Raw genomic sequence first — 25,715 nt, 5'->3', positions numbered from 1 at the left:
TAGTTTAGTTACCTCTGAAGCTTGTTGTTGTGTACTGTTGGTGTTGGTATGACATGGCAGTAAATTATGTGAAGGAAACAAACATGGCATAAATTCACATTTCATGGTTTCCGATTGTGTCCCTCCTTTAATCATCGCCTTCACATTTACACACACAAAAAAGAGAGATAAAAACAAACATCTCACGGCTCATGCTGTCAATAGTTTAAAATGTGTGTTTGCAAGGGAAATTGATGAAAGGAAATGTTGAAAGGTTTTTGGCAAATGGTCTGCAGTAATGTGAAGAATGAGCATTTTTGCAAAACAGACTCAATTAAAGATAGCATGCTGAGTCTTTTTTAACGTCACTGCTCCCACCAAAACACTTTGTGTGTATCTTTGAGGTTTGATAACACATGGAATACATTTCCTGCCTCATAAAACACTAGAACAACCTTTTAATTTATTTTATTTTTGTTTTGAAATCATCCTTGTTTACGCCATCTTGCAGCCCCCTTCTCCTCTTTTAGTGGCGAACTGGTACCTTTTATGGAAGCCACATTTGCGTTATGCTGTGAATCAGACACGAAAGACAGCATCACAGGCTGCACTGTGGTCCTGATTGGTTCCCAGGACCGTAAACATGCCACTCTGCTCTGATCAAACCCAGGAGTGCCACATGCGTCGACGGTCGGGGACCCCAGACAAAAGCAAGCATGGATGTTGAGCCCTCAAAGCCATTGCACTTTCATTCACCTGCCACCAGAGGGCAAACTAGCATTTAAAGCTGGAGGTTAGACACAAACAGTTATCACATACACAGTATTCTGTATCAGCTTGATCAGAAACTTTATTGACGCTATACAATATTAACCCATTCATTAATTTTATGGTTGTACAATTGCCTTCAGAGAAGTAATTTTGCAAACAAACATTTGAATCTACTAATTAGCCTATCATTGTTGTTTTTGCAAACAATGCCTGACATGCCAGATGGTCACTTTTGCATGGCATGGCTGTTTGTTATGTGTAGCTTGCGTGGCAACATGTGCAGAACAGTGGATATTGTTGTATTGTTGTTCTAACGTTTTGCTGTTTCCTGTTGCTCTGTGTGGCGTGCCCATTTACTTTTTTCAGAATGCTAATTGTGTTGCTGTAGCTGTCTTCATGGCGCCTTGTTGTCTTCTGACTGTACATTTCACCCATCACACCAAATTGATCGGTTTCAAAGCACTGCGGTTGAAGATTAGCCGACTGGCAAACGCTGGCGTTTATATTAAAGGTGAAGTAAGCGGTTTATTTATGTTATAGGCTAAGTGTTAAATCGCTCTTTATTCATACAGTGATCACTTACATAATTGCGCGTTTCATAATCTCTCAGTCAGCTGCTCTGCATACAATCGGCAAATAAACTTTTCGGGGATCCCGAAATTAATATCCAATCACAAGAGAGAACGCTACAAACAGACACCCGTCTCACTCATGGTCTCACTGCCGGTGCACGCCAGAGCGACAGATGGGTGAATGTTTATGCGTCTACAATGACGGAGCAGGTAAAAATCCTTCCCAATGTCTGTTTTGATGGTTTTTATCATGTTTTATCACACTTATGGATCTGAGATGATGCTAGATAACTCGCTGCTTGAAGATCGCAGTGCATTAATGTGGTGACGTAGGGATGAGCGAGGGGACTGCTAACTGCAGTAACTGACAGGAAGTTAGCTAAAAGAACCATTCCGCTTACAGCACCTTTTACATTGATGCATGATAAATATTAAGGACACGTGCTCACTTTAACAAAACCAACTAATCTGCCATAAATTGTTCCCAAGATAAAAGGACAAATAACCTCTTGATAGAATGGGATGAGTATTTTACTATCTTGAGATAAATTAACAGCTGCTCTCTGCCGGAGTATGACTCACATTATTTGTGCTGTCTTGCTCTCTCTCTCTCTATCTCTCTCCGATAAACAATTTCTTGGCCGTAAAAAAAGGATCAAGTCAACAACAACCCATAAGCAAACAGGTATGAAATGTGCCCATTAGAAATGAACGGGCTGCCAAATGAAGCCAGATAAAGAGAGAAACGAAAGTTAGACAGAATGCTGTCGGCCAGCCCAGCTATAAACATAAACCAGTTGTTTGTTCAATTATGGTTACACTGAATAGAGAACATTTCGTAAGAGTTTGCGTTGCACAATTCCCACCAAGGTTTCAGAAAATAATCCTACTTCCAATTTCCCCTCAGGCACAAGTCAAACAAGCCACTGCTTGTGTGTATGCTGTGCACCACAGAAGGCCCTCATTTGTCAGGAGAGCTTGGCTTGTGATTTGAGCCATAACAGTTTAATTTCTTCTCTTGTCAATCAGTGTAGCACATATGTCCAGAGTCCGCTGTAAATCAGTGATGCAACATTTTTATTGGTAGCAGGCCAGGAAGCTTAAGCTCCCACCAAATTATTATCACACTCCATCTAGATTTTTGTACATTTTAGTTGTGAATGTCATGTATCAGATCTCCAAACAAGCTCCGTAACATTGTTAAAATAGTAAATTTAGACTACTTAATTTCAATATCCATGGCAGTCTTTTTCTTAATGTGTGTAATAATATGAGTATAATGATGGGTGTTTTGAAATACTGTATGACCACCTCCCACACACTCCTTTACATAAAACACTTCTTTAATTTATCAAGATGATTGTAACTAACACCTGAAGACATAACCCAGGGGGGATTTCATAAGAAGAAAAGCAATAATGAGGCATTCATTCTGTCACAAAACCACAAACCAATATTATTTGTTGAGTGAATAAACTTTGATTTATGAATGATCATTTAATGGGGGGGGGGGGGGCTAGCTAACACACAACCATGCAGTGGAAGAGCTCCAATATTTAGTGCAGCCACATTTGGAATTGTGGTTTTAAAAAGTTGCATAACCATATGATTTTTCTGAAACCACAGAGGCCTTGGAGACACGTAGTGTGCACTCTACACATCAATCCCTATTTACCAGTGATATTTGGACAAAGCTTTTCATGCATCTCAGCCCTAATGCCAGAGAATGTAAATTATGTGCATAACCCCTGATTAGGTCAAAATTATACGAAAATAAAGCAAATATAAATTGCAGGTCTGTAAAGCGACAAGAGCTTCAGTCTCCATATCTCAATAAGCTTTGTATGCTGCATGTTTATGTTGCTGTTCAACTGGCACAATATCTGGTCATTGTCACAAAACCGGAAAACCACACAGGCATGTCATACATTTATATGGCAAAGCTTTTTTTTAATACTTTTGAAAATACATAACAGGTGAAAACAATGCTTCTACAATGGTAACTTTGTGATGTTGTAGTTGATGAAAATTAAAATCCGAACCAAGCAAGATCATCACATTTCTTTCAAACGCCAGTCAAATGAAACTTTCCTTTCTCTCCATCACTAGCCATTGGTTCACTCTTACGATTGGCCCCTCAAGGTCTAATGCCTCAACAGTATACTGTCACAGAAGTAAATATATCACATTAAAGTAATACAAACTTCTCATGGGACCTTTAATTACATAGAATATATGGTTTTGCCAACTATGGGATTTCCCATTCTTTGTTGTTTTGTTGGCTAGGTTGTGATGAAGTTTGCTGTCTGTTGATTGCCCACAAGAGTTTAAAACATTTGATGCTTGTGGAGCTGTCCATCTCCATGATACACACAGGGGTAAAAAACACAATGGACTTTGCATGTCCTTGACCTTTGTCTTCCCCACATCCAGAAAACATGTACCCAAGCGTAACGCTCCAAATGCTGTAAAGAAAAAGACCTAATTATTTTATGAATGTTTTCCTTTATGTTTGCTTTCATTTTTCCTTGTTCAGGTACATGCAGTTTACAAATGGATGGTTGAAACAGAAGTATATGTTCATTTAGAATCATTACTCAGTCTGCAGCATTTGAGACAGCTCTGTCCTCATCCCTAGAGTTTGTTTGTACTCTGTGCCAAAGTAAAGTCTCACACACTGATAAATGGCTATTTGGAGATGTATTCTTTCATATGCATGCAAAACCATGTTAAGGGCAAATGGATAGAACGGCATATCATATTGTCTGAAAGGAATGCTGAAGGCAACACACTGTATCATTGGGTGCCTTGGCAGTGGACCATCATCACCTTACAAATACTCAATGCCATAAATCCATCAGGATATTTTGAATGTGCAATCACATCCAGGAATGGAGCCATTATCACAGCCAACTTTTATAGTTTTTTTCTCAGTTACGGGTTGTTTTGCATTTGAACATTCATATCTCTTTCATGTTGTATAATCTACAACTGGCCAACCCGCACAGCTAGCTAGCTTGGAGTTGCGCAATATGTGCATAAATCACACCAAAGCAAATTTATATGAAATGCTTGAATGCTTAGGTGGCAACTGGAAATGAACAGGAAATTCTCAGATTATTCCCATGCGACACAATGTATGCCTTCTGGAGTAGTGTGTTAAAGGAAAGGAAGCAAAACGGGCAGGTCTATGAAACACTTCATTGGGATTGAGCAGGGTGTTTGGATGGGAGTATTGCTGAGAGTATAAACAGTGAGCAGCGCTATCAGATGTCCACTGAGGCACTCAGGGCTCATTAATATCTGTCACACAATGTCTGTGAAAAGAACACCCTGGCCCATTTTCGGGGAATTAAAAGGAAAAGCTCTGGGAGGATATGCGATATGGCGAAGCTGACATGTGTTTTTAATGCAAAGCCTCTCCACCGTCAGTTCACAATATGACCAAAGGAAGGATGAGTCATATCTGACTCTGTTCAAACGATGGCACATCACAGAGTCAAGCTCATCTGAAAATGCTGACAAGCATAACTGAGGAATTGGACAGTTTTATTTGTGGGTGAGACGTGGCGTGTTTCCAAAACATTTTGGTTTGAGTGTGCACCGCCGCAACCTACATTCTGATGGCTTTGTTTGTTACACATTACGCAATTAAAGCTCCAAGGGTCTCAGTTGTTGTTGGGGATTTTCAGTTGTCAGTTTAGTAGAGCTTTATAGATTGAGATATTGCCTTTATGGTTTGATAAAATGTTATGTGTACCCTCCGTCGGGGACTTCCACACACAATGAAAAGTAAATGAACAACAGCAACACTTTCACATTTACACTGTACATCAACTGCTCTTTAAACTATTCAGGGTAACACTTTACAATAAGGTACACAAAAAAAGAGTAGTTACCCTTTTAAAAAGGTTAGTTTACCTTTTTAAAAGGTTAGTTTACCTTTTAAAAAGATTAGTTTACCTTAAAAGGTAAACTAACCTTTTTAAAAGGATAACTACTCTTTTTTTGTGTACCTTATTGTAAAGTGTTACCCTATTCAGTGTGTATGCTTCAAACCTAAGACCAGAAATGATTTTTTCACTCCATAACCAGCCTTCAGTTTGGTAGAATATTAGGTATCAGTGCAGGGGCCTATCGGAACCATACCTAGGGCCACCACATAAACAGAGCCTGGAATTGACATGTTATAATACCAGAACTAAACTAGTGTTGATTGAATATTTGACTCTTTTTTTGCAATGTTATGACCTTTCTAAAAGCAAATTTTATAACAAGAGTGGTAAGTGGCCCGCATGTGGGTTACACTTTTGTCCAAAACACTTTTGCCGTCCATTCTCACTGCACACTGATGGAAGAGAGCAACCCTGCCCTCAGCCCTAAGGAAAAGAGGGCTGAAATGTGCAATGCTTTCAAATTGCTCTATATTAGGCACATAGGCTTTAAGAATGTAATTTTAACAAGGTATAAATGCCTGATTACTCTCATAACCACTTCAGACAGTGGCATTTGTCCGTTTGAAAATGGATATAAAGCAGAAGGGGGATCACTGAGAGATGTTAATAATGCTGTTTTGCCTCTTTTATATAAATGCTTATTTGCATCGATATGTCAAATATGGGTATGCGGTGTATGTACCTAAATATGTGATTTAGCATTTAGGCATAAGTATACAATATGAACAATATGTACATACATTTTTTTAATATGTTGTACTTTTATAATTGTTACATTGATAGAAATAGATGTTTTCTTCCATCCTTCTATATCTACTCTGAGTAAAATCACACTATTTAAAAAAAAATAAGAAACAGGATATTTACTTTTATGGGCAGTTGCTTATTAAAGCATTCTTTACCATGTCTGATTCATTTGAGTCACTCCTGAATGCATTAAAAACGGACCAACTGATGATTGGGTGTGTTTGTTTTCAAAGAAGATACAGATATCAAATCTGTTGCTAGTGTTCCCACACACCACCTCTTTCTATGACTATATGAAGCCAAAGGTTTCGGGAGATTTAAATTCAACAGCAGTATTTCAGCACAATAATTCAATTGTCTGAGTCTGTTATTCCAACCATTTTTTTCTCTGCAACACTGCAATGCTGTTCATAATGTACCCAGCAAAACACTTTGGGCAGGAGTTGAGAACAAGTCATGTGATAATATTGACACTGAACACCTTTGTTCATCAGCTATCATAACATTTTTTTGTATTAAGTAGCTGTCAGTAAGTAGGGGTGTTAAAACCTGAGCTTCACCGGAATCCAATCACAACAACCTCAGGCGACATTGGAGAAATTTCTGTGGTGGCACATGCAGGCTCCTTAATTTGTTGAGAATTTACAATTTACTTTGTGGGAAGTCAATGTACTACAAAACTGAACAATCTTACATTTCTGGCCCATTAATCACAGGTATCTAGGTCTCTACACAATCCCCTACATTAGGTGGGGTGGGGGGCATGTAATAAAACGAAAACCGGAATTCAGCAAAACACAACAACATTCAACATTTTCCTGTGTCTTCTTGGGGGGGGGAATATTTTTTTTTTTAAAAGCCCACATCAATCTTCCATCAGACAGACAAATAAATAGATGAGGCGAAGACAGACGCAGTGCAAAGGTTGAGTTACGATGCGGAAATGTGATCCCAAGCAAAAAGCCTGTGAGTGCTTTATAAGAGCGCCTCGCCTTACCTGCGCAGACACAAGCAGAGCGCTACCAAACACATCTGGAGCAATACAGGTGAGTTGCCTGTTATCCCTTAATACATGGAGAAACTGCAACTGCACTAGTTTTAATCTGTATTCAATATTCATTTCATTTAAAACTATCAGAAAAAGATTATGCAAGATTTATATAATTCATAGCACTTTTGTCAGAAGTTATTCTCGATTTTAAATGTGTTTTAAGATTCAACCAAAAGGCAGATTTTTATTTATTTTTTAATTTCCATGTCACCTCAATGTCTAGAATTTAATGTGTTAAGAACACAGCACATACTCATTGAACAAATTTGTGTGTTTTTTTTTTTTTGCATCAACACTTCAAAATCAATGATGAATCAAAATGAGATCAGAATTATTTTCTTACCAAAACAAGCTGAGAAGATTTGAACATTTAGGGACATTAAAAAAACTTGGGGTAAAGTTGTGGAAGTAAAAAGAGACTCAAGTAGACTGAGATTTGTTTAAGTGAGAGTTGTAGAATTACAAAGGTCAAGTTGTTAAGAGATAAAATGCACATGTTCTTTCAACACAAAAGGAGCCGGCAAGAAGTATTTGTTCAAGGTTCAAGGTTTTATATGTGAAGGCGTGGGAGGAACTGCGGTACATAATCACCGAGTGGTAAGGCTGATTGCAGGTAAATATTGTAACTGTTTACATATATATGTGTGCTTCTTTTTTCAGAGCTGTGGCTACAGACTGCACCATGCGGTTCAACACGCTGTTCTTCCTGCTGGTCGTATCTTGTCTCTCTCTTGCACTGGCACAAGGTAAAACACTGTGGAATAATCTCTGGTATCTGGCAAAAGTGTTATATAGCATATAATACAGAGCTGTGAACACACTGCATATAGAGATAGAATGGTGATCAGTGCTTTCCTGGTTAACAACCTGAGTGGGATGTGGCCTCACGGTGTACTTACTATCGTTCCCTGGTTGTGTTAAATACCTTTTGATTGATTGACTTTATCAATTGGACGTTATGTTGGACAAAAATATGTTGTATTCATTACACCAAATTGAACAGTGTGTTGACACTGGGGTGTACTGGATTTCTGACTTTTCTATACTGGATTTCCAATTCTTCAGTGACCTATGATGACTGCTGTTTGAAGTATGTGAAAACACTGGGCCAAAGCACTCAAAAAAATGCAGTGAAGTACAGACGGCAGGTGACAGATGGAAGCTGCAACATCCCGGCTGTAATGTAAGTATCTAAGCACGGACAAAAAGAGCATGCACTTTGAAAACTGAATTGACTTTAAACCGACTTCCTAAACTCTTGATGTGTTTTTTATTTATAGTAGCTACAAGGAACTTTAAAATATTTCCGAAATAGTCAAATTTTTCGGATGATGATCATAAATTACATGAAACACCCAAACGAGCCCATCAATTCAAAGAATGGTATTTTTATATTGTATTTTTCTTAATGCCTTTGTCATGGGTATGCTCACCCAGGAATAGCTGGCGTCGTAAAAACACTACTGCTTTTGTCCAAAGAGGCCGCTAGAATAAACACATTAAAAGAAAGTTCCTCGTAGGCACGTTAAGAGAAGTTTTTCTGCAATTACTATCCAAAGAAATGAACATGTGTTTGAATCGTTTATCCCTTCAGCTTCACCATGAGGAGGGGGCGTGTGTTTTGCACAGACCCCAAACAGCTATGGGTCCAAGAGCTGATGAAGAAGGTCGACAATAAGAAAGGCAGAAAGAGGGTGTGTAATGACTGAAGAGTCCTCCATTACTTTAGTTTTGACCATGCAAAACTGTCCATGTTGTGAAGCCATGAGCGGCTAAGTCTGAGCCCTAACAAAATTGTGAGCTAAACTCAGCGACAATATTCCAACCAGTTTACAGTAGAATGCATTGTGTTTAATGCATTTAATAGGAATGAGGGTTTGTATGTCAACTTAAGAAGTTGCTGCAGTAGAATCATTGAAAAAGTGGTAGTCATGGTTTTTGAAAGCACTATTTGAAATAAGTGTTAAATGGATGTCTTTTCTCTTTACAGCACCAACCACGACACAAGCGCAGAGGCTGAGAGCGACCGCCCACGACAGTTTTCACCTTTTCTCCCTTTGCCAAGTCTTATCATTTAGTGACAAGCAAATGGAACGCAGTCGGAGAGGCAAGGAAATCTTGCGGCAATACTTTTGCTTTCACCCAGCACTAAGATAAAGGTCAAAAAGCTTGGTTGAATACACGCAGCAGCTCTTTCTTTTTGTTCAGGTTTGGGACTGATGATTCTGAATGGTCTCCACACACCAAGTATATAAACACCTTCTGTAGCATAAGTGATAATATTTTTTGACCATTTTCTTTGCCTTTTGAGACATCAGATATTCAATAAGCTGTTTGATTAATGGTGATGGAGTGTAAAAGATAATAATATATACACCCATGTGTGTCATTTCTGACATTTCTGTGAGTGTTTCTGCTATCAATTATATGTTTATGTTCAAACAGAAATTTCCAAATGTAAATGCCTGTCTGAAATGTGTGTCATAGAAATATATTTTCAAGTGTCTTCATTTGTCTGTGTTTTCATGTATTTTTGTATTTTCTTTATGGCATGTGCATTCCCAATAAAAGCATTATTACAATAAACTTTTCAGCTCACGCTAGGGTTTAAGAGTTCATGAATCTGTCCACATAAATGGTTTATGGTATTTTTATCTCGGCCCCTTTGATGAGGTTTTTTTCAAACTTTACTTTTCAAAAACAAAGAATAGTGAAAAAACTAAACAAAAACTCCCAATTCGCCTCCTTGCTAATACAAATTCATGGAGAGGTTGAATTGTGCGGCGAAAATTATCGTAATGAAAATTGTACATGCTAAGCAAAGTTCAAGTGCGTATATTTTGTATTGATGTGGTGTATACAGCAGTATATCTAAATGTTTAACATGAGGCTGGATCTGTTAAATGTCTGCACACAACCTCATTTGACATGACCTTGTTTTTTTTATGAGGCTGCAATAAAGTTTAATATATTTAAGAAGTAAATAGTTTAAAGTGAATTCACTACCACAGTTTGACAACCATCACTAACATTAAAAAAGTATTGTGCTCGACGATACAGACGTCTACAGTGTAAAGTGTGGAGATGACACTTTCACTGTTATAAAGATTATAATGTTTCAACTTGCTGTATCGTAATGGTTCAAAAAAACAGTTAATGTGACTGTGGGCAGCTTTTCACACAATGTACAGTTGCTGCTATAACTGCACACTGTTTCCCTTCAAGACGCAACCATACATTTACATGCTCTTGTATTGAAATTGTGGGTTGAATTCTTATTTATTTTTATACACCTTTAATTTTGGTTTCATGTGTGTCCATCAGTGCGGGATGAGATTCATCCACATTTTTTAATTCTGATTGCAACTGCAGTGCAAAGAATCTGCAGAAAGAAAGTTGGCACACAAATTGCTTCAATAAAATATATCTGTAGATGTAGGCTACTGTGGTGATTTACAACCAACCATATCTGACCTGGCATTGTGCTGGATTTACTCATTGATCTATGTGCGTTACTCTCTCATCTCCATGGGCATTCATAATTGCTGGGACATGCAACTGATACAATCTCAGTGTGAGTAATGCAGTGGCTGTCTGTGCGTGGAGATTGATGACTTTCACACATTGGTGTCTTCTTGCAAACTGTGCTAAAATATGCCTCAGTAGCAACATTACTATATGGCACAGGCATGGGCACTGCAACGTGATAGCTTTATGATATCTGTCTACCAAAGGAAAGGCATGAACAAGTCTTCTTATGTATTGTACACATGAATAAGAGTGATGTGATTATTGTTTGAAGATTTGGGCAGGCAATAAACATTCAGAAGCAGAGGACCTTCCATACTCGCCGGTGAAGTATTTGTTTGAATAAGCTTCAACTTTGCCTAAAGGAAGAAATGATAGCTTGACGAATAAATAATAATTACTTAGACACTAATGGCACATACAATATATGACGGGCACCATCTTCAGAGGACAAAAAAAATGGCCTGCAGCCTGAAAAGAATTGGGTATCAAGACTTTGTTTCTTCATGTTTATATCAAAACAACTCTGACAAATGTGGTGGGCTCTTCGCTTCTGCATGCCGGGGCAGATAGACACGGCTGGTTGGCATTGTGATCAGAAATGTTCACGTTCTTTTATCAAGGGGGAATAACCATGAAAGGAAAGTATTAGACAGAGAAACAATACGTGGAAAAAATGACTTTTAGACCGAAACAAGTGTGATAGATTACATGAAATATGACGGTTGAGCACATACTGAGCAGAAAGCAAAGAAAATGCGGTTAAAACTCAAAGCATAGACTTGTTGTCTCAAGTTGATGTATCTTTGCCACCCTCAAAGCGTACACACTTTGAAATTCATGTTAACAGGTGTTGGTGCAAGTTTGCAAGATTGACACATACGTTGGAATTATAAATTATGAATAATAATGGCTCCAGGAGAGAAAGGTAAAAAGGGCAACATAAAAAGGAAAGATGAAAGCGGACGTAAAACATTGCAAACCACAAAGTGAATTGAAAGTGACATTGTGCTGTATATCTAACCCAGAAAAAACATGCTATGACAGCTTCTTTCTTTCATCTTAAGCAGTGAACAGCACTCACAGGAAATTATTAATAATGTTTCAGGCCAATAGGTGAAGGAGATAGTTTGTTGCCCCATGTAGTCAGCAGTTTGTTAAGTCGTTGTTGAAGATCAGTAGGCTACGAGTCAATGTTCAGTTCAGCTCACAATATGAAAGTTTCAGGAGATCTGTTGAGATCAAAAATTAAGATATTTAATTATAAACAAAGTCTTATACAATGAAAAAATACCGTATAGGACATTTTTGGGAAATTCTGCATGGTTCTGGCATTATGTCTACAATATTAATATATTGTCTTTAAAACGAAGAAAAAGAAGGAAACATGAGAATGAAATCCATTGAATCATTATCTAGTAAATTCATTCATAAAAATAAAAATAAAACACTTCTGTGTGGTTTTGATATTTCCACCTTCTTATCTTGTAACTGAAAGCAGAATCTCGGTCAGCCCTCATGTGAGATGTCTTTCATGCTCAGTTCAGTTGCTTTGAATGCGACTCACACTGTCAAAACTTTGAATGTTATCTTAGTGAACAAAGGAGTGATAAGTATGGTCACAGAGTATGCCACTGGCTCCTACTTTCACTTACAGTTACTTGCATTAGCATAATATGGAAGTAAATATTTTGGCATCAATTGACTTCCATAGGATGAGCATGAGCCTCTCTTCAAAAACGTATTCTAATCGGAAACAACGTTCTACCCGTTTAGCTTGAATACAACCAGGGAAACGTTATTAAAATAATCGTTTAAAATGTTGGGAAGCATGCCTTTCATAAGAATGACAGTAAGAACATCATGCATATGTGTTAAGTATGAAGCTGGAGCCAGTGGAGGATTAGCCTAGCTTAGCATGAAGACAGAAAGAAGGCTAAACAGCTAGCTTTGCTAGAAATACACTTACCAGCACCAATACAGCTCATCTAAGTACATGTGACAGCAAGACTCTGGCAAGTCAAAGCATATGCCTGGTGTTTGCCAAAAAGATTATTACAGAACATAACTTCCCCCTTAAACCACACATTTTGTTTCAACATTACTTTGTCCATGTCGATAAAACCGACAGGATTGCATTTTGTTATTGTCAAGCTTCAGAGGTGCTGATTTACATATATATTTCACTTTGGTCAGAGTCAGACCAGCTGTTCTTCCATTCTAAGCTATAAATACAACTTTATTTGTAGGCTATTGTATCTTGATGTACTGTAGGTTAGTGGAATTCAGTGTTTTGTATGGACTGACAAGCAGGTGCTATGGCATTATTAGTATAAACAGACTTAAATTAAAATGATTTATAAAGATGAAAATGGAATCATAAACACAATAGAACATATTTTAAACAAATAAATAAATTCAAATATATCAAATGAAATAAAAACGAAAACCATGCCCAATACAATAAATAAGAGGGCAAAGAAAATTTGAATACAAAAAAATAAATAAATACAACTGAAACTTATTACCTAAAATGGCAAACTTTCCTTTCGGAAAATAAACTACATGATGTTACAGACTACAGATTGGCCTTGGTCTAGCTGGCCCTCTGATCCTGCTCTCCACTTTGAATGCCTGTTCTGGGACTCTTTTGTCTGGATGTGGCCCACAGTTTCCACAGACCTCCTTTTCTGCACGCGGTGTAGCAAAATCCGGTACACCCCGGTAATGGGGTTTCTCATGTCTAGGCTGTTGTTAAGGAGATGGGCCTCGGTGATGCCAAGATCCTCCATCGCTGCTTTTACATTGAGTTCATCTGAGCTGAAATTGTGGGAAGGCTCGGCCAGGTGGTAAGGTGTGGGGCTACAAGCTGGATAGGCCTGGGGGAATTCAATACCTGCCAACAACCAGTCACTCTTCATGATTTGTGCCATAGTGAGGCGATGCAATGGGACTGGTCTCAGGAGGCCTTTAATGATCTCCTGGCATGTTCTAGGTACATAGGGAGGGATCGTATAGGTGCCCTGCAGGATACAACAGCTCAACCTGGCAGTGTTAGTAGCATTAAATGGCATGGTGGCAGTCACCATGAAGTAAAGCAGGACACCCAGCGCCCAACTGTCCGCACATTGACCGATGTATCCTTTGCCTTTGAACAGCTCGGGGGCAGCGTAAGGCGGAGAGCCACAGAACGTGTGAAGGACATCGCCGGGGCAACAGGACGAGCTGAAGCCAAAGTCGCCCACTTTGATGCAGTAGGTGCTGGTGTAGAATATGTTTTCAGCTTTCAGGTCCCTGTGCACGATATTATTATCATGCTGGGAAAAAAGAGGAAAAGGTTTGAGATTTGATCAACAATGGCATTAGATATTTCTTTATTTAAAATTAATATATTTGTTATTTTATAAGGAGATTTTCTCTAATTAACTGATGTATTTTTATGTTTTTAAATGCCTTCATATGTAGTTGAAATTCCAAATGGCTTTCTTTGTTTATAATGCTCGGCTCTTTATCTTTCTGCTCTATTTTATCTTATTTTCCCTATTGTCAAGAGTCCATGTCGATAAATGTCTATTTTAAAGGTGCTACGAGGATTTTTTTTATAGTTCTGAAACAGTCTTATCCCCCCCTGATGATCATAAATGACATATAACAGCAAACGAGTTCATCAGTGCAAAGAATGCTATTTTTATATTGTTTTTCTTAATGCATTTGTCATGGGTACACTCACCCTGGAACTACAGCTGGCGTAGTAAAAACACTACCGCTTTTGTCTAAAGGCCGGAGGGTGCAAGAATGAACACAAACTGAAAGTTCCTCTAGGCACCTTCAATGTGAAACATTTGCTGTGTGTAATTTTCTTATTGTAAAGCACTTTGAGCTGCATTTCTTTATGACCGTTTAATAACCGCTCTTCTTAAAAACTACTTTAAAATAACTTGCTATACATTAAAAAGCCTCCAGTCGTTTCAATATTCTACACTGGGTATCTCATCATTACATACAATTATCCCCTGAATGCTGCCATATCATATTCACCATGTGTTTGACTGCAGACAGGACCTGTGAAAACACAACTTTGCTTTCCAGGTCAGACAGACGCCCCCTGGTGCAGATACGGGTGAACAGCTCTCCTCTGCTGGCGTACTCCATCACCAGATAAAGCCTCTTGAACGTCTCCACCACTTCATACAGGCGCACTATGTTGGGGTGAGCCAGATTCTCCATGCAAGAGATTTCAGAGGCATGAAGCTCCTTCGAACACTTCTCCAGTCGCGCCTTATCCAGGATTTTTACTGCCACTCTTTCTATCAGATGAACACAGATAGGGGTTGAGTCAGTGAGGCAATGATCAGGAAAAAGTTTGTTTTCTCTCTGCCTTTTCTTTTATATTTAATCTATCCTTAAAGAGATTCTATTATACTACTTTTCTGGTCTTCATTTCTTGTTAAAAACTGCTATAGTGCAACCTGACACGAATCACATCACAAAAAACTATGTAGATTTTCGGGACACTCTTCCTCTTACCCTAGCGAGCACAGCAGTCTCTCTCTACACACTGCTTTGAGCTTCTCCGCCCCTCCCCCCCCCCTGCTGCAAACCCCACTCCGTTGTGATTGGTTACCTTCCTTCCAGCGGCGGGAAATTTTCAGGAAGGTGGGGGTATGCAGCCGGAGCTTGCCTGAGCGGCAGCATTACCATACATGGAAACATGACAGAAACGACCCGAGCGTGACAGAAACAATCCGGAAATTTGAACGAGTTCGGCTCGACCGGCTGCCATAGTGTTTAGTGCTCTGCATAGCCACCCCAGACGGTCAGCAGGGAATACGTCGAAATGCATGTACGTAATTATTTGATACTCTAGTATGGTTAAACATGACTATAAATCATTATAACAACGTTTATAGGTCATAAAAGTCGAAAAGTATCATAGGTCCTCTTTAAGTATTGCTTAGCTTTCTGTTTATCAGTCACGTTGCACACAAGCTGCTGGCTGTGAAGGCTGAAGACTGGCTGAAGATTAGTGGACGGCTGGCTGATGAGATTATCTATGTCTTCTGACATCTGGAACGACCCGCTTTGGATTTACAATATGTTGTGCTGAGTGGACTGAAGTGTCTTCAAATGAGTCTACAAGTCTGTACAAAGAGCTTCAAAGTAATATGTTCACATGGTAACGTGTCTTTTTCTGTCCTAAAAAAGCCCTCGACATTTTATTATTAATAGACTGCAGCCTGCAGGGAGAGGAAACCCTATGAACAACATTATGTTTGTGAGTTGTAAAAACAGATATTTATCTAGAGTTATTATAGATACAAAAGTCCTGCCTGTTTTTTTACACTGTTGCAAATCAGCAGTCCTGTATTTAATCTCCAGACTAGCATTGTTCATTGTCATACTTTGTTTTATGTCTGTATCTTTTTATCAAAGTTTATTTTTTTTATCTGAGAATAAAACACAAACACAGCTTAATGAAAAAAACATTTCAACATAAGAAGTTGCAGACTAGAGGAGTGCCAATCTGAAACTGTTATATTGGGTATAGGTGAGCTAACATGAACCCCTTTTTTTGGCAGTGTTTGCAGTAGTGATTTATATGTTTTACCTTGGAGAGATATGAAAGGGCTGGCCCTTTTCTGAACAACCTATCATTACTCATTAATCATGACATATTTATTGCATTAACTATTGTGCCTAGCTTCATCAGCACCAGAGAGGGGCCTTTTAACAACCTGAAATCATTTTTATTATCAACTGAAGAAAAAAACTATGTTATTAGAAGCTTGGAACTCCTACTCATGACCAAACAATGAGCATGATTAAATCCTTGCAATAGCTATGGTGGCAATGTACGACCACCTGTCCTAACCGATCACTTAAAAAAGAAAAAAAAAACACAACACAACACAACACAACATCTCACCTTTGGTCAGGTCATGAATCCCCAGTCTAACCTGGGAGAAGTTTCCACAGCCGATCTCGCCCCTCAGCTCGTAAAGTCCGACCCGCCGTCCCAGCGTCAGATCATCCATCACCCTCTCTGAGTGAGTGAGATCATAAAGGGCCTTCCCAAACGCAGTGTTTTGCATCTCCTTTATCTCCTCCTCCTTTGTGTCCCCATTCTTCTCCTCCTTTGGGGTTGTCAAGGTGAAGATATTTTCCTGACGGGGACCTGACTTGAAGTGAGACCCTGAAAGGGAGAAAGGAATTAAGTTTGGATGCAATGTGTGTTAAGATGTTTGCAATGATTCTTTACTGCTTTTTATCTGAATCACAGATACTATTTATATATAGTGGCGTATCTGTACTCACATGTTTTCCCTTTTGTGATCCTCTTAATCCCTTCTGTGTTGATGGCATTGTTTCTGCTCTTCAGATACATGATTTATGTCCCAGGTCTAGAAGGTACTCTGCTTTTTCTTTGTAAAAATCGACTATAAAAAACAACAGCAAAGGTGGCGAATTACCAAGAAAGCTAATTTCCACCAAGCAAAAACTGAAGGAAATGAGTGATCGGAGATGACGTGAGTAGCATTATGTAAATTCCAAACCATCTGCGTTGATCAGGAGAACGCCTTTGATTTTGATTTTGATGTTCCTCAGTACCTCAGGACCAACCACCTCTGCCTGCTGTGTCCCTATGCTGCAGTATTGTCCCCTGGAGTACAGTCCACAACTACTGCATGATGCCTTATACTCCCAGGGTCAATAGGACTCCTCCCATCCAGAAAAGCTATACAGGCAGTCTTTTCAGAGGCTTCTTTAACCCCAAATACATTATCAGGTGGACATACCCACCTGATGCACGTGCTGGAACAGGTAATTGATAGGATTATCTCTATAATGCACCGTTAATGTGACCATCATCACTGTTAGGGGTCAAGGATCTAAGGAGATGTTATAACTGCAGTTAGTGGTTTATATGTGTGTGTTCTGAACATGAGGAACTTTTAATTGATTATGAAACTGTCATTAATAACCTGCAACAATGCATAAGTATATCAGCGAAAACAATGCTATTTCATATAGTTATTATTAGTGCCTCGCTCGGATACGATTCAAAAATGTATGCAAAATCTGACAAAACGATTTACGGCAGGCAGACCGGAAAATCCTCTATTTCTTGAATAGCACTAAATAAAAGTTTGCTTTGCTTCACCATCGTCATATGATATTACCATTATTTATCTTACAAAGTCACATACAACTGTAACTACATTACTTCATCAGCAGGCGCTGTTGTAATAATCTACAACTTTTGTCCAAAGAGGCTGCTAGAATCAGCAAAACCTGAAAGTTCATTGTTGCGTTCAATAAATTAAATTCATGATCTAAAAAAATATGTTTTCATAGGTGTTGTCTTCATTTCCCACCTAATGCTGAAAACACAGTGACGATGACACCAGACAGACAGACCGTCTGCACAGTCAAACACATGAACTCCTGTCACTCTATGCTACCCCAACAGGGATATTCCAACAGTCTTAGTGCATAAGCAGCATTGTTATGTCGCGTGTCACTCACTATAATCCAATCACCACCCCCTCAGTGATCATCGCAGCACATGCAATGTTGGATTAATGTCAGGAATCTATTGAGTTTTCCAGGGGAGGGAAGACATAAGATTTAATGTCACTGGGTTGGGAAACACAAGAAGGTTCTGAAAAACTCTACCTAATTTACAAGAAGAAGAGGGCCAGAATGTATGATTGGACACAGAAAAATCAACGTGTCAATGTTTGTGATGTGTGCTATTGATAAAGAACAGCAAGAGATTAGAAGAGATGAAAAGATGCATGCTATCTGTCTCAAAGGCAAACAGCTTTTGAGGCAGACAGCTAGACACAAGCCATTCAATGGACGGTATGTGAGGCCATTTTTTATACAACAAAGACAACAAAGACTAAATGTATTTTAAAAGACAGGGTTTGGACTGATAGAGTAAGAGTTTCAAACATTAAAAGACACAAAGTACACACAATACACAGCATTTTCTTCTTAGAAACAGACGTCTATTAGCAACTCCCTGGAGTTGGCTACATTTCCATTTTCCTACCGTTAAACCAACACGACGAGAAATGCTTTGATCCAAAATCTGCAATTCAATGACAACTGGGCAAACTGTGTTGATTGGGCTATGGGCTCCAATTGAAAGCCACTAACCTTGTAGACATTGCGGTAAGATTATTTTGCAAACAAAACAGCGTTTCATTTTATTTGAGTAAGTGAAAGTTTATTCTCAGTTGTTAGTCTCCAACTTTGATTGCCTTTGACCCCTTTTGAAATAGGTCATTTCTTACTTAATTTTTTTTTTGGCTTTTTCACATTTCACAAAACATAAACCCAGTCATAAATAACATAAATAACACTTTTGTCACTGATGTTTTCTTTATGTTAAGTTATTTGACCATGTATTGTATGATCCATAATAATTAAATCAAGTAAAGAACAAGTAATCTGGGTTTTACCAGTATTATGATAACATTTCAATAAGATTTGTTGTAGCAGCCAGCCAGGCAGCAATTGAAACTGCTGCATCACCTTAATCAAGGTGTCTAGCCTTCTGAACGATGATCCGTTGATCCGGGTGAAAATGAGGGGATCATATCAACACTTCAAAGAAGGCCTAACACCTTATTAAGGTATACGAGGCAAAACAGTACAATGCCAACAGCCAATCTTCTGTGTGTATACTCAACAAAACATGGCGTGCATTCTGGGCCTCCCCTCCCCCTGAGATCTTAGCTAAAGTTTCAAATTTCCCTTTAGACATGTTACACAGACATTGGCACTTCCTACAATATGTTGAATGAAGAGTATGTTATTCTTATTCCTATCCTGTTTTGCTCTTAAGAGAAGAAGGTGAGATTGAAAGGGCAGCTCTGAGGAGTCTGGCCATTTGGTGTCATGTTGAATAAACACAAAGGTGCTGGGCTTTTCTAAATGGGGGGGGGGGGGAGACTGAGGCCCCCCCACGCTGATCCTGTTTATGTGTTTGAGCCGGGATTTGTTTTAAGTTGGAGGTGCTAAACACCTTCCCCCTGAGATAAAAGATGATTAATGCCTTTGAATGAGCGACACTTTAACGGCTCAAGGCTACTTAAGCCCTTCATTAGGGTGAGCCCGGGCCGGTCGACACACTCTAGACACTGTGTCCCTCGCGACAGTAACAGAAAAGCTGTGGAGATTTTTTCCCTTTGAAGTGTTTCTCTAAGAACCCTATCCCACAAAGCATTCGGCATGGAAATTTGATTAGCTCTCACTTTTTTTCCTTTTCTCTCCCCTCCACACCACTTTGAGACCTTGTTTTCTGGTGACATCTGGGCCTGAAGCTTGATCCCATATAAATATCAGAGGCGTGAGTGAGCACAGGGACACTCACGATCTGGCAGCTCAGGGAGTAGATTCAGACTAAAGCCATGGATATACCAAGACCATTCCTTGTCCTCCTGTGTGCCCTCCATCTGACCTGTAAGTACTGTTTGCTCTTCTTATGCTTCTGTGGTGTGTAGAGATACAACTGTACACAATCCGGAGTGACACCAATCGGCTCAAAATACTTGCCTATGGTTTGTTTGTGAAGAGACATGGTAAACATGAGGCGTGGACAAGGTTGTGATGTGTTACCGTGTAGACTCAATTCACTTTCTGATAACCTAATTCATTTTCCATTGTTTTTTAATGCTGATCCAAAATTAATGTTTCCAGATTTACATAATCATATATTATGTACATTTATTTTATGTAATTGTGATTTTTGTTGCTTAGAAAGCTGGTTTTCTAAACATTAATGTACCCAATTGGGCCTGAATAACTTCTAATGCTTTTTTATTAAACAAATCACCTTGAATAAATCGGATTCCTTCCTCATTTTCTTGTCCCATGTTTAACTTGTATGTAAATATTGTGAACCTAATCTGCTCATCTTGGAAAATATAACATTTTGAATCATTGTTAAAGGAAAAAAAACGCTTATATCACGTAATTATGATAACAGTGATAACAAGTAACTCACCAATGTTTGTGTTGTGCTTTCCAGTGAGTGGCGTGCTGAGCAAACACATAGATCACAGAAACCTGTTCTCGCAGAGGGCCTGCTGCAAAAGACAGAGCCACTTCGTCTACATTGGGCAAGGTAAAAAGCACCACATGTGTGGGTCAACCAGTCATCCATCAGTGTATTGGAACCAATTTATAATTTGCCATTAAATAAACTTCTGTAATCCTCAAACAAAAGCCATAGCATGACTGAGAAGAAAAAAAAAATTGATAACATTTTATTTAAGAAATATATATCAATTGTTATAACACTTCCCTTTCTGTCATGACTTCAAATTGCTCTTGTGTGATTCTCTCTATGCAGACATCTCTGGGAGTCCTGTCAGTATTGATGTGGGAATGTGCAGGTTGCACTGTGGGGGAGCATCCCGGCCTTCACATGAAGCAGCAGGGCAGCAGGATTACTCCAAACATTCCTCAATGCTGGAATTTCTCAGGAGCAAAAAAGTAAGTGGCGTTTCTCCACGTGGCCACAGGGGGGCGCTGTAACTTTGTGATCGTCTGTCACTCATCGTCTGTTCATATGCTGAACCTCTAAAAGGCCTTTACTTGTTTATAAAGTTATTACTTGAGATGAAGCCGCACCATAGCATTTAAGTATCAAAATCATTATTAAATATGTTTCGGTAATATGAAACTATATATATATATAAACTATAAACTACTAAGTGTAAAAGAGTACTTTTGCAGTAAATTAGCACAGAGAAACATGTTTTGACATGTCTGACAATAATTTATCTTGCCTTACAAAAGATGAGAACGCGCAGGCCTGCAGCGCCAGAGAGCCTGGAGCCACAGAACCAACTCCCTTCATGCGGGATGAACCAGGTGTGTGAGCCGACTGGGGTGCGTGTGGACCTGGTGCTGTTGTTCGAGGGGCCGCGGGAGGTGGAGGTGATCCAGGAGTGCTACTGTGAGCTCAGGATGACCCAGTGCCTCCGCGTGCCCGCACTGAAGACCTACTACTCCGAGACGCCGTACGAGGCGGTCATCGACGTGGGAGGATGCTCACGGTCCAAAGGCTCACCAGGTGCGTGTCTGTGCGTGTAACGGTAGCAAACGTGTCTAAATACCACAACAGGATTAGGGGCCTACAGAGAGGACGGGAAAGATTCACAAAGGATAGAAATAGTTAGAACATATAATACAACATTCGTTTTATTTTTTCGAAATTATGAAGAAAGTAATGAATGAATGAATGAGAAACTAAGTTTCACTGGAAAAAGGAAATTAAAGGGGTAGTTCAGTATTTTTTAAGTGGGGTGTGAAGTAGCCTACATTTTAAGGAGTTATGAAGGAGATGTCTCTGTAGCAGAAGTCAGCATTGTACTGTTGCAGATGGGGCCTACATATATAAATGTTTACCTACATTTTAACTATGCGTTTAATGATACGCTCGCCATCTTCATATGGAGACATATTAACTATGCCTATCCGTTTAAGTAACCTACACACAATTTTGTTTTCATGCCCAGTGATTAGGAACCTTTAGAACTGCCCTGACACAGATAGGCCTACTGTGTCAATGTGTTGATGCACACAAGTGTGGTTGTACTGATCGCCATTTCCATAAGATAACATGCTAACTCCACAATTATCTTGTGGAAATGGGGATCAGTGCAGTCATTTTAAGGAGTTTAGATTTGGCCGTAGCAGAAGTCAGCCTTGTACTATTGCAGAGGGGGCCAGAATAATAACCTTTTTTCTTCATATATATACAGTAAATGCTAACCTAAAACAGAAATAAGCGTTAAATTGTATGCTCAACTAAGATATTTTCCACAGCTTTGGTTTTCCGCCAGACAGCTGTTTATTTTTGTATCACTCTGCCAACTGCTCGCCTCAGAGCTCCCGCAGATCATTGAAGAGACACACTATGCCTATCCTCAACCACACTTCAAAAATACTGAACTATCCCTTTAAATTAATGTTTTTTATTGTTTATCTAAGTCTTCACTAAGTGTATTGGCTATTAGTTGGAAAATGGCCGATATTAACTAAACTAAACTAAACTAAACTAAACTAAACTGAACAAACAAGTATATAGCTATTTATATTCACTGGAGGCCCATTGTCAAAGCAGCCCTTCACTGCTAGCATTGGATTCACCACTATTTAGTATACTGATAAAGTTAAAGTCCCAATCCCTAGTCTTAGACTATTTCAAAATGTTATATAGAGAACTGAAGAATTTCTTCCAGATTGAAAGTTTAGGTATGAAAATCATTGTGATTATTACACAGTTCATCACTAGTACATTCCTATCTGTTTACATTTGGATCACATGTTATAATTGAGCTGCGCTTCCTGTCAATTTCGCTCAACGTTTTCCTCTATCAATTTATCCGCAGAGGGATTCTCCTGCGTTCCCATTAAGTTTGACTCTGCCTTGGTGGAAACCCCCAACAAAGTGGACCTGATCCCAACAGTGGCAACCTGTGAGCTGAAGGAAAGCTGCTACCGGGTCCCATATGTGGAGTATTACTATGAAATAGTCAACCACGCAGATGGAGTTAAAGAGGAGAGACTCAAAGTAGGTGTAACCTCTAAACTACCACTCAAATGTGGGCTGTTTCTATTTCTTCCTCCTTAATATCATCATTCACCACACACCATCATTGTTCACCCACAACAAAAGTGATCGCAAATCCAACTTTATATTTGCTTCCAACCTTTCAAAATGATCTTAATTCCTCCTAAGCATGGCATACTTGGCAGACAGGAAGAGTAATTCATTAGTGACGCCAGTTTCACACTCTCTTTTGAAATCAAGTTGAGAGGAAACGGTTGTAGTTGGGTGCCAGACGGTAATGAAGTATCTTTATTCATCAGACACATGTCAGGAGGACGCCACTTAATCAGGCTAATCCACTGGCCGGTGGCTGGCACCGCACACAACCTGCAACAATACACATGATAGACTGGCAGATATGAGGGCCAACTCAACTTTCATTTAACTTCGGATTTTAACAGTTTTGTTCGCTATGTAGAAAACGAGTATTTTGACAAAATATTCTCCTTTAAAAAGTACAACTTTGAACGGTTCAAGGCACTTCAGTTAACCCACAAGCCTTTAAATAATTATACTTCACCCTGAAGAAAGGCTCACGCCAACATGGGTTTACTGTGTGTTTCCATATGAATTGGTTGCCTTTTTATAGCTATGAAACCAACTATGAGTGCATGGACTTGGTTTATGTATGATCTTATTTGATCATAACTCTTCCTACTCTCCATCAAGCACATTTTTTTGTGATTTCAGCCCAAGACTTTATATGACAATCAACTTATTGGATGAAATGTTTTAAGATAAGAGTTAAGGTGAATTTCCTGGACACAATTGGTCATCTGCTTTGCTCTTGCACCAAAAGTGCGAGCTCAGCGCAAACACAAATGGCCCGTGCAGGTGTCAAATCAAAGCAGTTAACATGTTAAACAGCATCTGGCCCCCGACTTGACTGGGTCAATATTTGTGACCCAGCCGTGAGCTGATTGCATTCTCTCTGTGTTGCTAATTTTCCCCCAGGAAATAGATGTGGGCAGATGTTTGGGGGGCTGCACTACAGGAAACCGTTGTCTTCTCAGGTAAGTGAAGACAGCTGCTAGACACACTCAAACACTCTCACACACACCTCCTCTGGCCCTCTCATAACAATTGCCTGTGAGTTCTGACACTTTGGGCTCTCAGCATGTTGTGCCCTTTTAGTTTAATTCCTACACCAAATGTCCCTCTTCTATGTTCTTGGATTCTGATCCGCAGTGTGATTTACCTGTTAGTTCATACATCATATTATTGGATCTGATTTCTAAAATATCTTTTAATTTAAAAAAAATAAATGCCTTAGCAATTATATTCCGCCCATTCCATGCCCCACGCACTGCCTGACAGTATCACATACAAAGTCTGTGTGTTTCTGTGCCAGCACTGGATCAAAGCTCTACATTGACTTAAATATTTAAACGAAGGACCCCAGTTTTTAGGGCCACACAATTTGATAGCATCATTTTTCCCTAGATTCAGCCTGAAATATTCAGTATCTCTTGAAACTGTGGGCTCTCAACTCAAGTTGTTTGGCTGCACAGAATGATTTTCATGCCCAACCCACAGATCAGTGGGTTATAAGAAGTGAATGCATGCCTTTTAACATTTAACATCTATCTTAAAATATCTTATAATTCAATGATATACTTCCCCCATGTTTTGCAAATGTTAAAATACATTTATATATACAGTTTCTTGATCACAATCATGATACATTTATGAAAAGTTTACACATGAATTTTCTACAAATTGACTATAAGCTCCAAAATGTCCCTGGACACACAGAAATCACATGAGACAAAAAAAAATAGAACCTCACATGCTAAAGTTTATTGTCACAGTTTCACAGGACATATCAACAGTATGGCATTTATGGTATATATTTACTTATGGCGACACATACAGCACCTTATATGTGTTTTTAATGTTTTAACATGGACCCAAATTGATTTTAGTTTCCTTTCTATTGTCTGCCACAGGAGTCCAACTGATCCAGAAATGTGCCACTTATGGACTGAAGGACAGTCCAGCTCCTGTGTCCCTCAGGCCTACGAGAGCCACAGCTTCCTCAACCAGCATGGGGAAATACGCACTGTCCTCTCCATAACTTCCTGCCTTTGCCAAAAATGAACACTGCCCCCCCCCCACCCAAAAGGAAAAAAACAACTTCCAATCCTCTTTAAGGAGTTGAACATTTATTATCCAAAGTAGCTGAACCAAATACTGCACCATTTGTTTAAGAATTTGCTACCCCAAAGTATTATTGTATTATATGTAATATATGTAAAAAGGATAATTTTGTAAATAAATTTAATAAAACTATATCTGTGCTGACTCTGTAATTGGACTACCGTACAGAACACTTTGTATCCCACATTAATTACAAGTTAATAAAATAACTTTCTAACGCAAAGCAAAACATCTGTGAATATTTCCTAACAGCACTACCTGTCCAGTGTTAATACCATAGATAGTATGGATGTATCATCCGTGCTGACCTCAGTTAG

General features: G+C 39.0%; 3 protein-coding genes across 3 annotated transcripts; 2 read left to right on the top strand and 1 right to left on the bottom strand.

Moving 5' to 3' along the window:
* The first annotated feature begins 6,923 nt into the window (after positions 1–6,923).
* Positions 6,924–9,675, top strand: ccl25a (chemokine (C-C motif) ligand 25a). Its single transcript, XM_080034255.1, has 5 exons — positions 6,924–7,071; positions 7,737–7,822; positions 8,142–8,259; positions 8,671–8,770; positions 9,067–9,675. The coding sequence occupies exons 2-5, from the start codon at positions 7,759–7,761 to the stop codon at positions 9,094–9,096; spliced, it is 312 nt and encodes a 103-aa protein (XP_079890381.1). The 5' UTR covers positions 6,924–7,071; positions 7,737–7,758; the 3' UTR covers positions 9,097–9,675.
* A 3,490-nt stretch (positions 9,676–13,165) lies between these two features.
* LOC307255341 (serine/threonine-protein kinase NIM1-like) lies at positions 13,166–16,989 on the bottom strand (the record flags this gene model as incomplete). Its single annotated transcript, XM_080034022.1, has 4 exons — positions 13,166–13,921; positions 14,643–14,911; positions 16,531–16,797; positions 16,920–16,989. 4 exons carry the CDS (start codon positions 16,987–16,989, stop codon positions 13,166–13,168), a joined length of 1,362 nt encoding a protein of 453 aa, XP_079890148.1.
* Positions 16,990–20,026: 3,037 nt separating this feature from the next.
* On the top strand, positions 20,027–25,338 carry pnhd (pinhead; the record flags this gene model as incomplete). The annotated part of the gene is made up of 7 exons (XM_080034021.1): positions 20,027–20,078; positions 20,647–20,742; positions 20,971–21,113; positions 21,420–21,696; positions 23,018–23,199; positions 24,193–24,251; positions 25,188–25,338. The coding sequence occupies 7 exons, from the start codon at positions 20,027–20,029 to the stop codon at positions 25,336–25,338; spliced, it is 960 nt and encodes a 319-aa protein (XP_079890147.1).
* Between the last annotated feature and the right edge of the window lie 377 nt (positions 25,339–25,715).

The sequence above is a fragment of the Ammodytes marinus genome (genome assembly GCF_949987685.1).
Source record: "Ammodytes marinus genome assembly, chromosome: 9".
NCBI lineage: Eukaryota > Metazoa > Chordata > Actinopteri > Uranoscopiformes > Ammodytidae > Ammodytes > Ammodytes marinus.
Note: the sequence above shows the minus strand (reverse complement) of the source record. Positions and strands in the feature narration are given on the sequence as shown.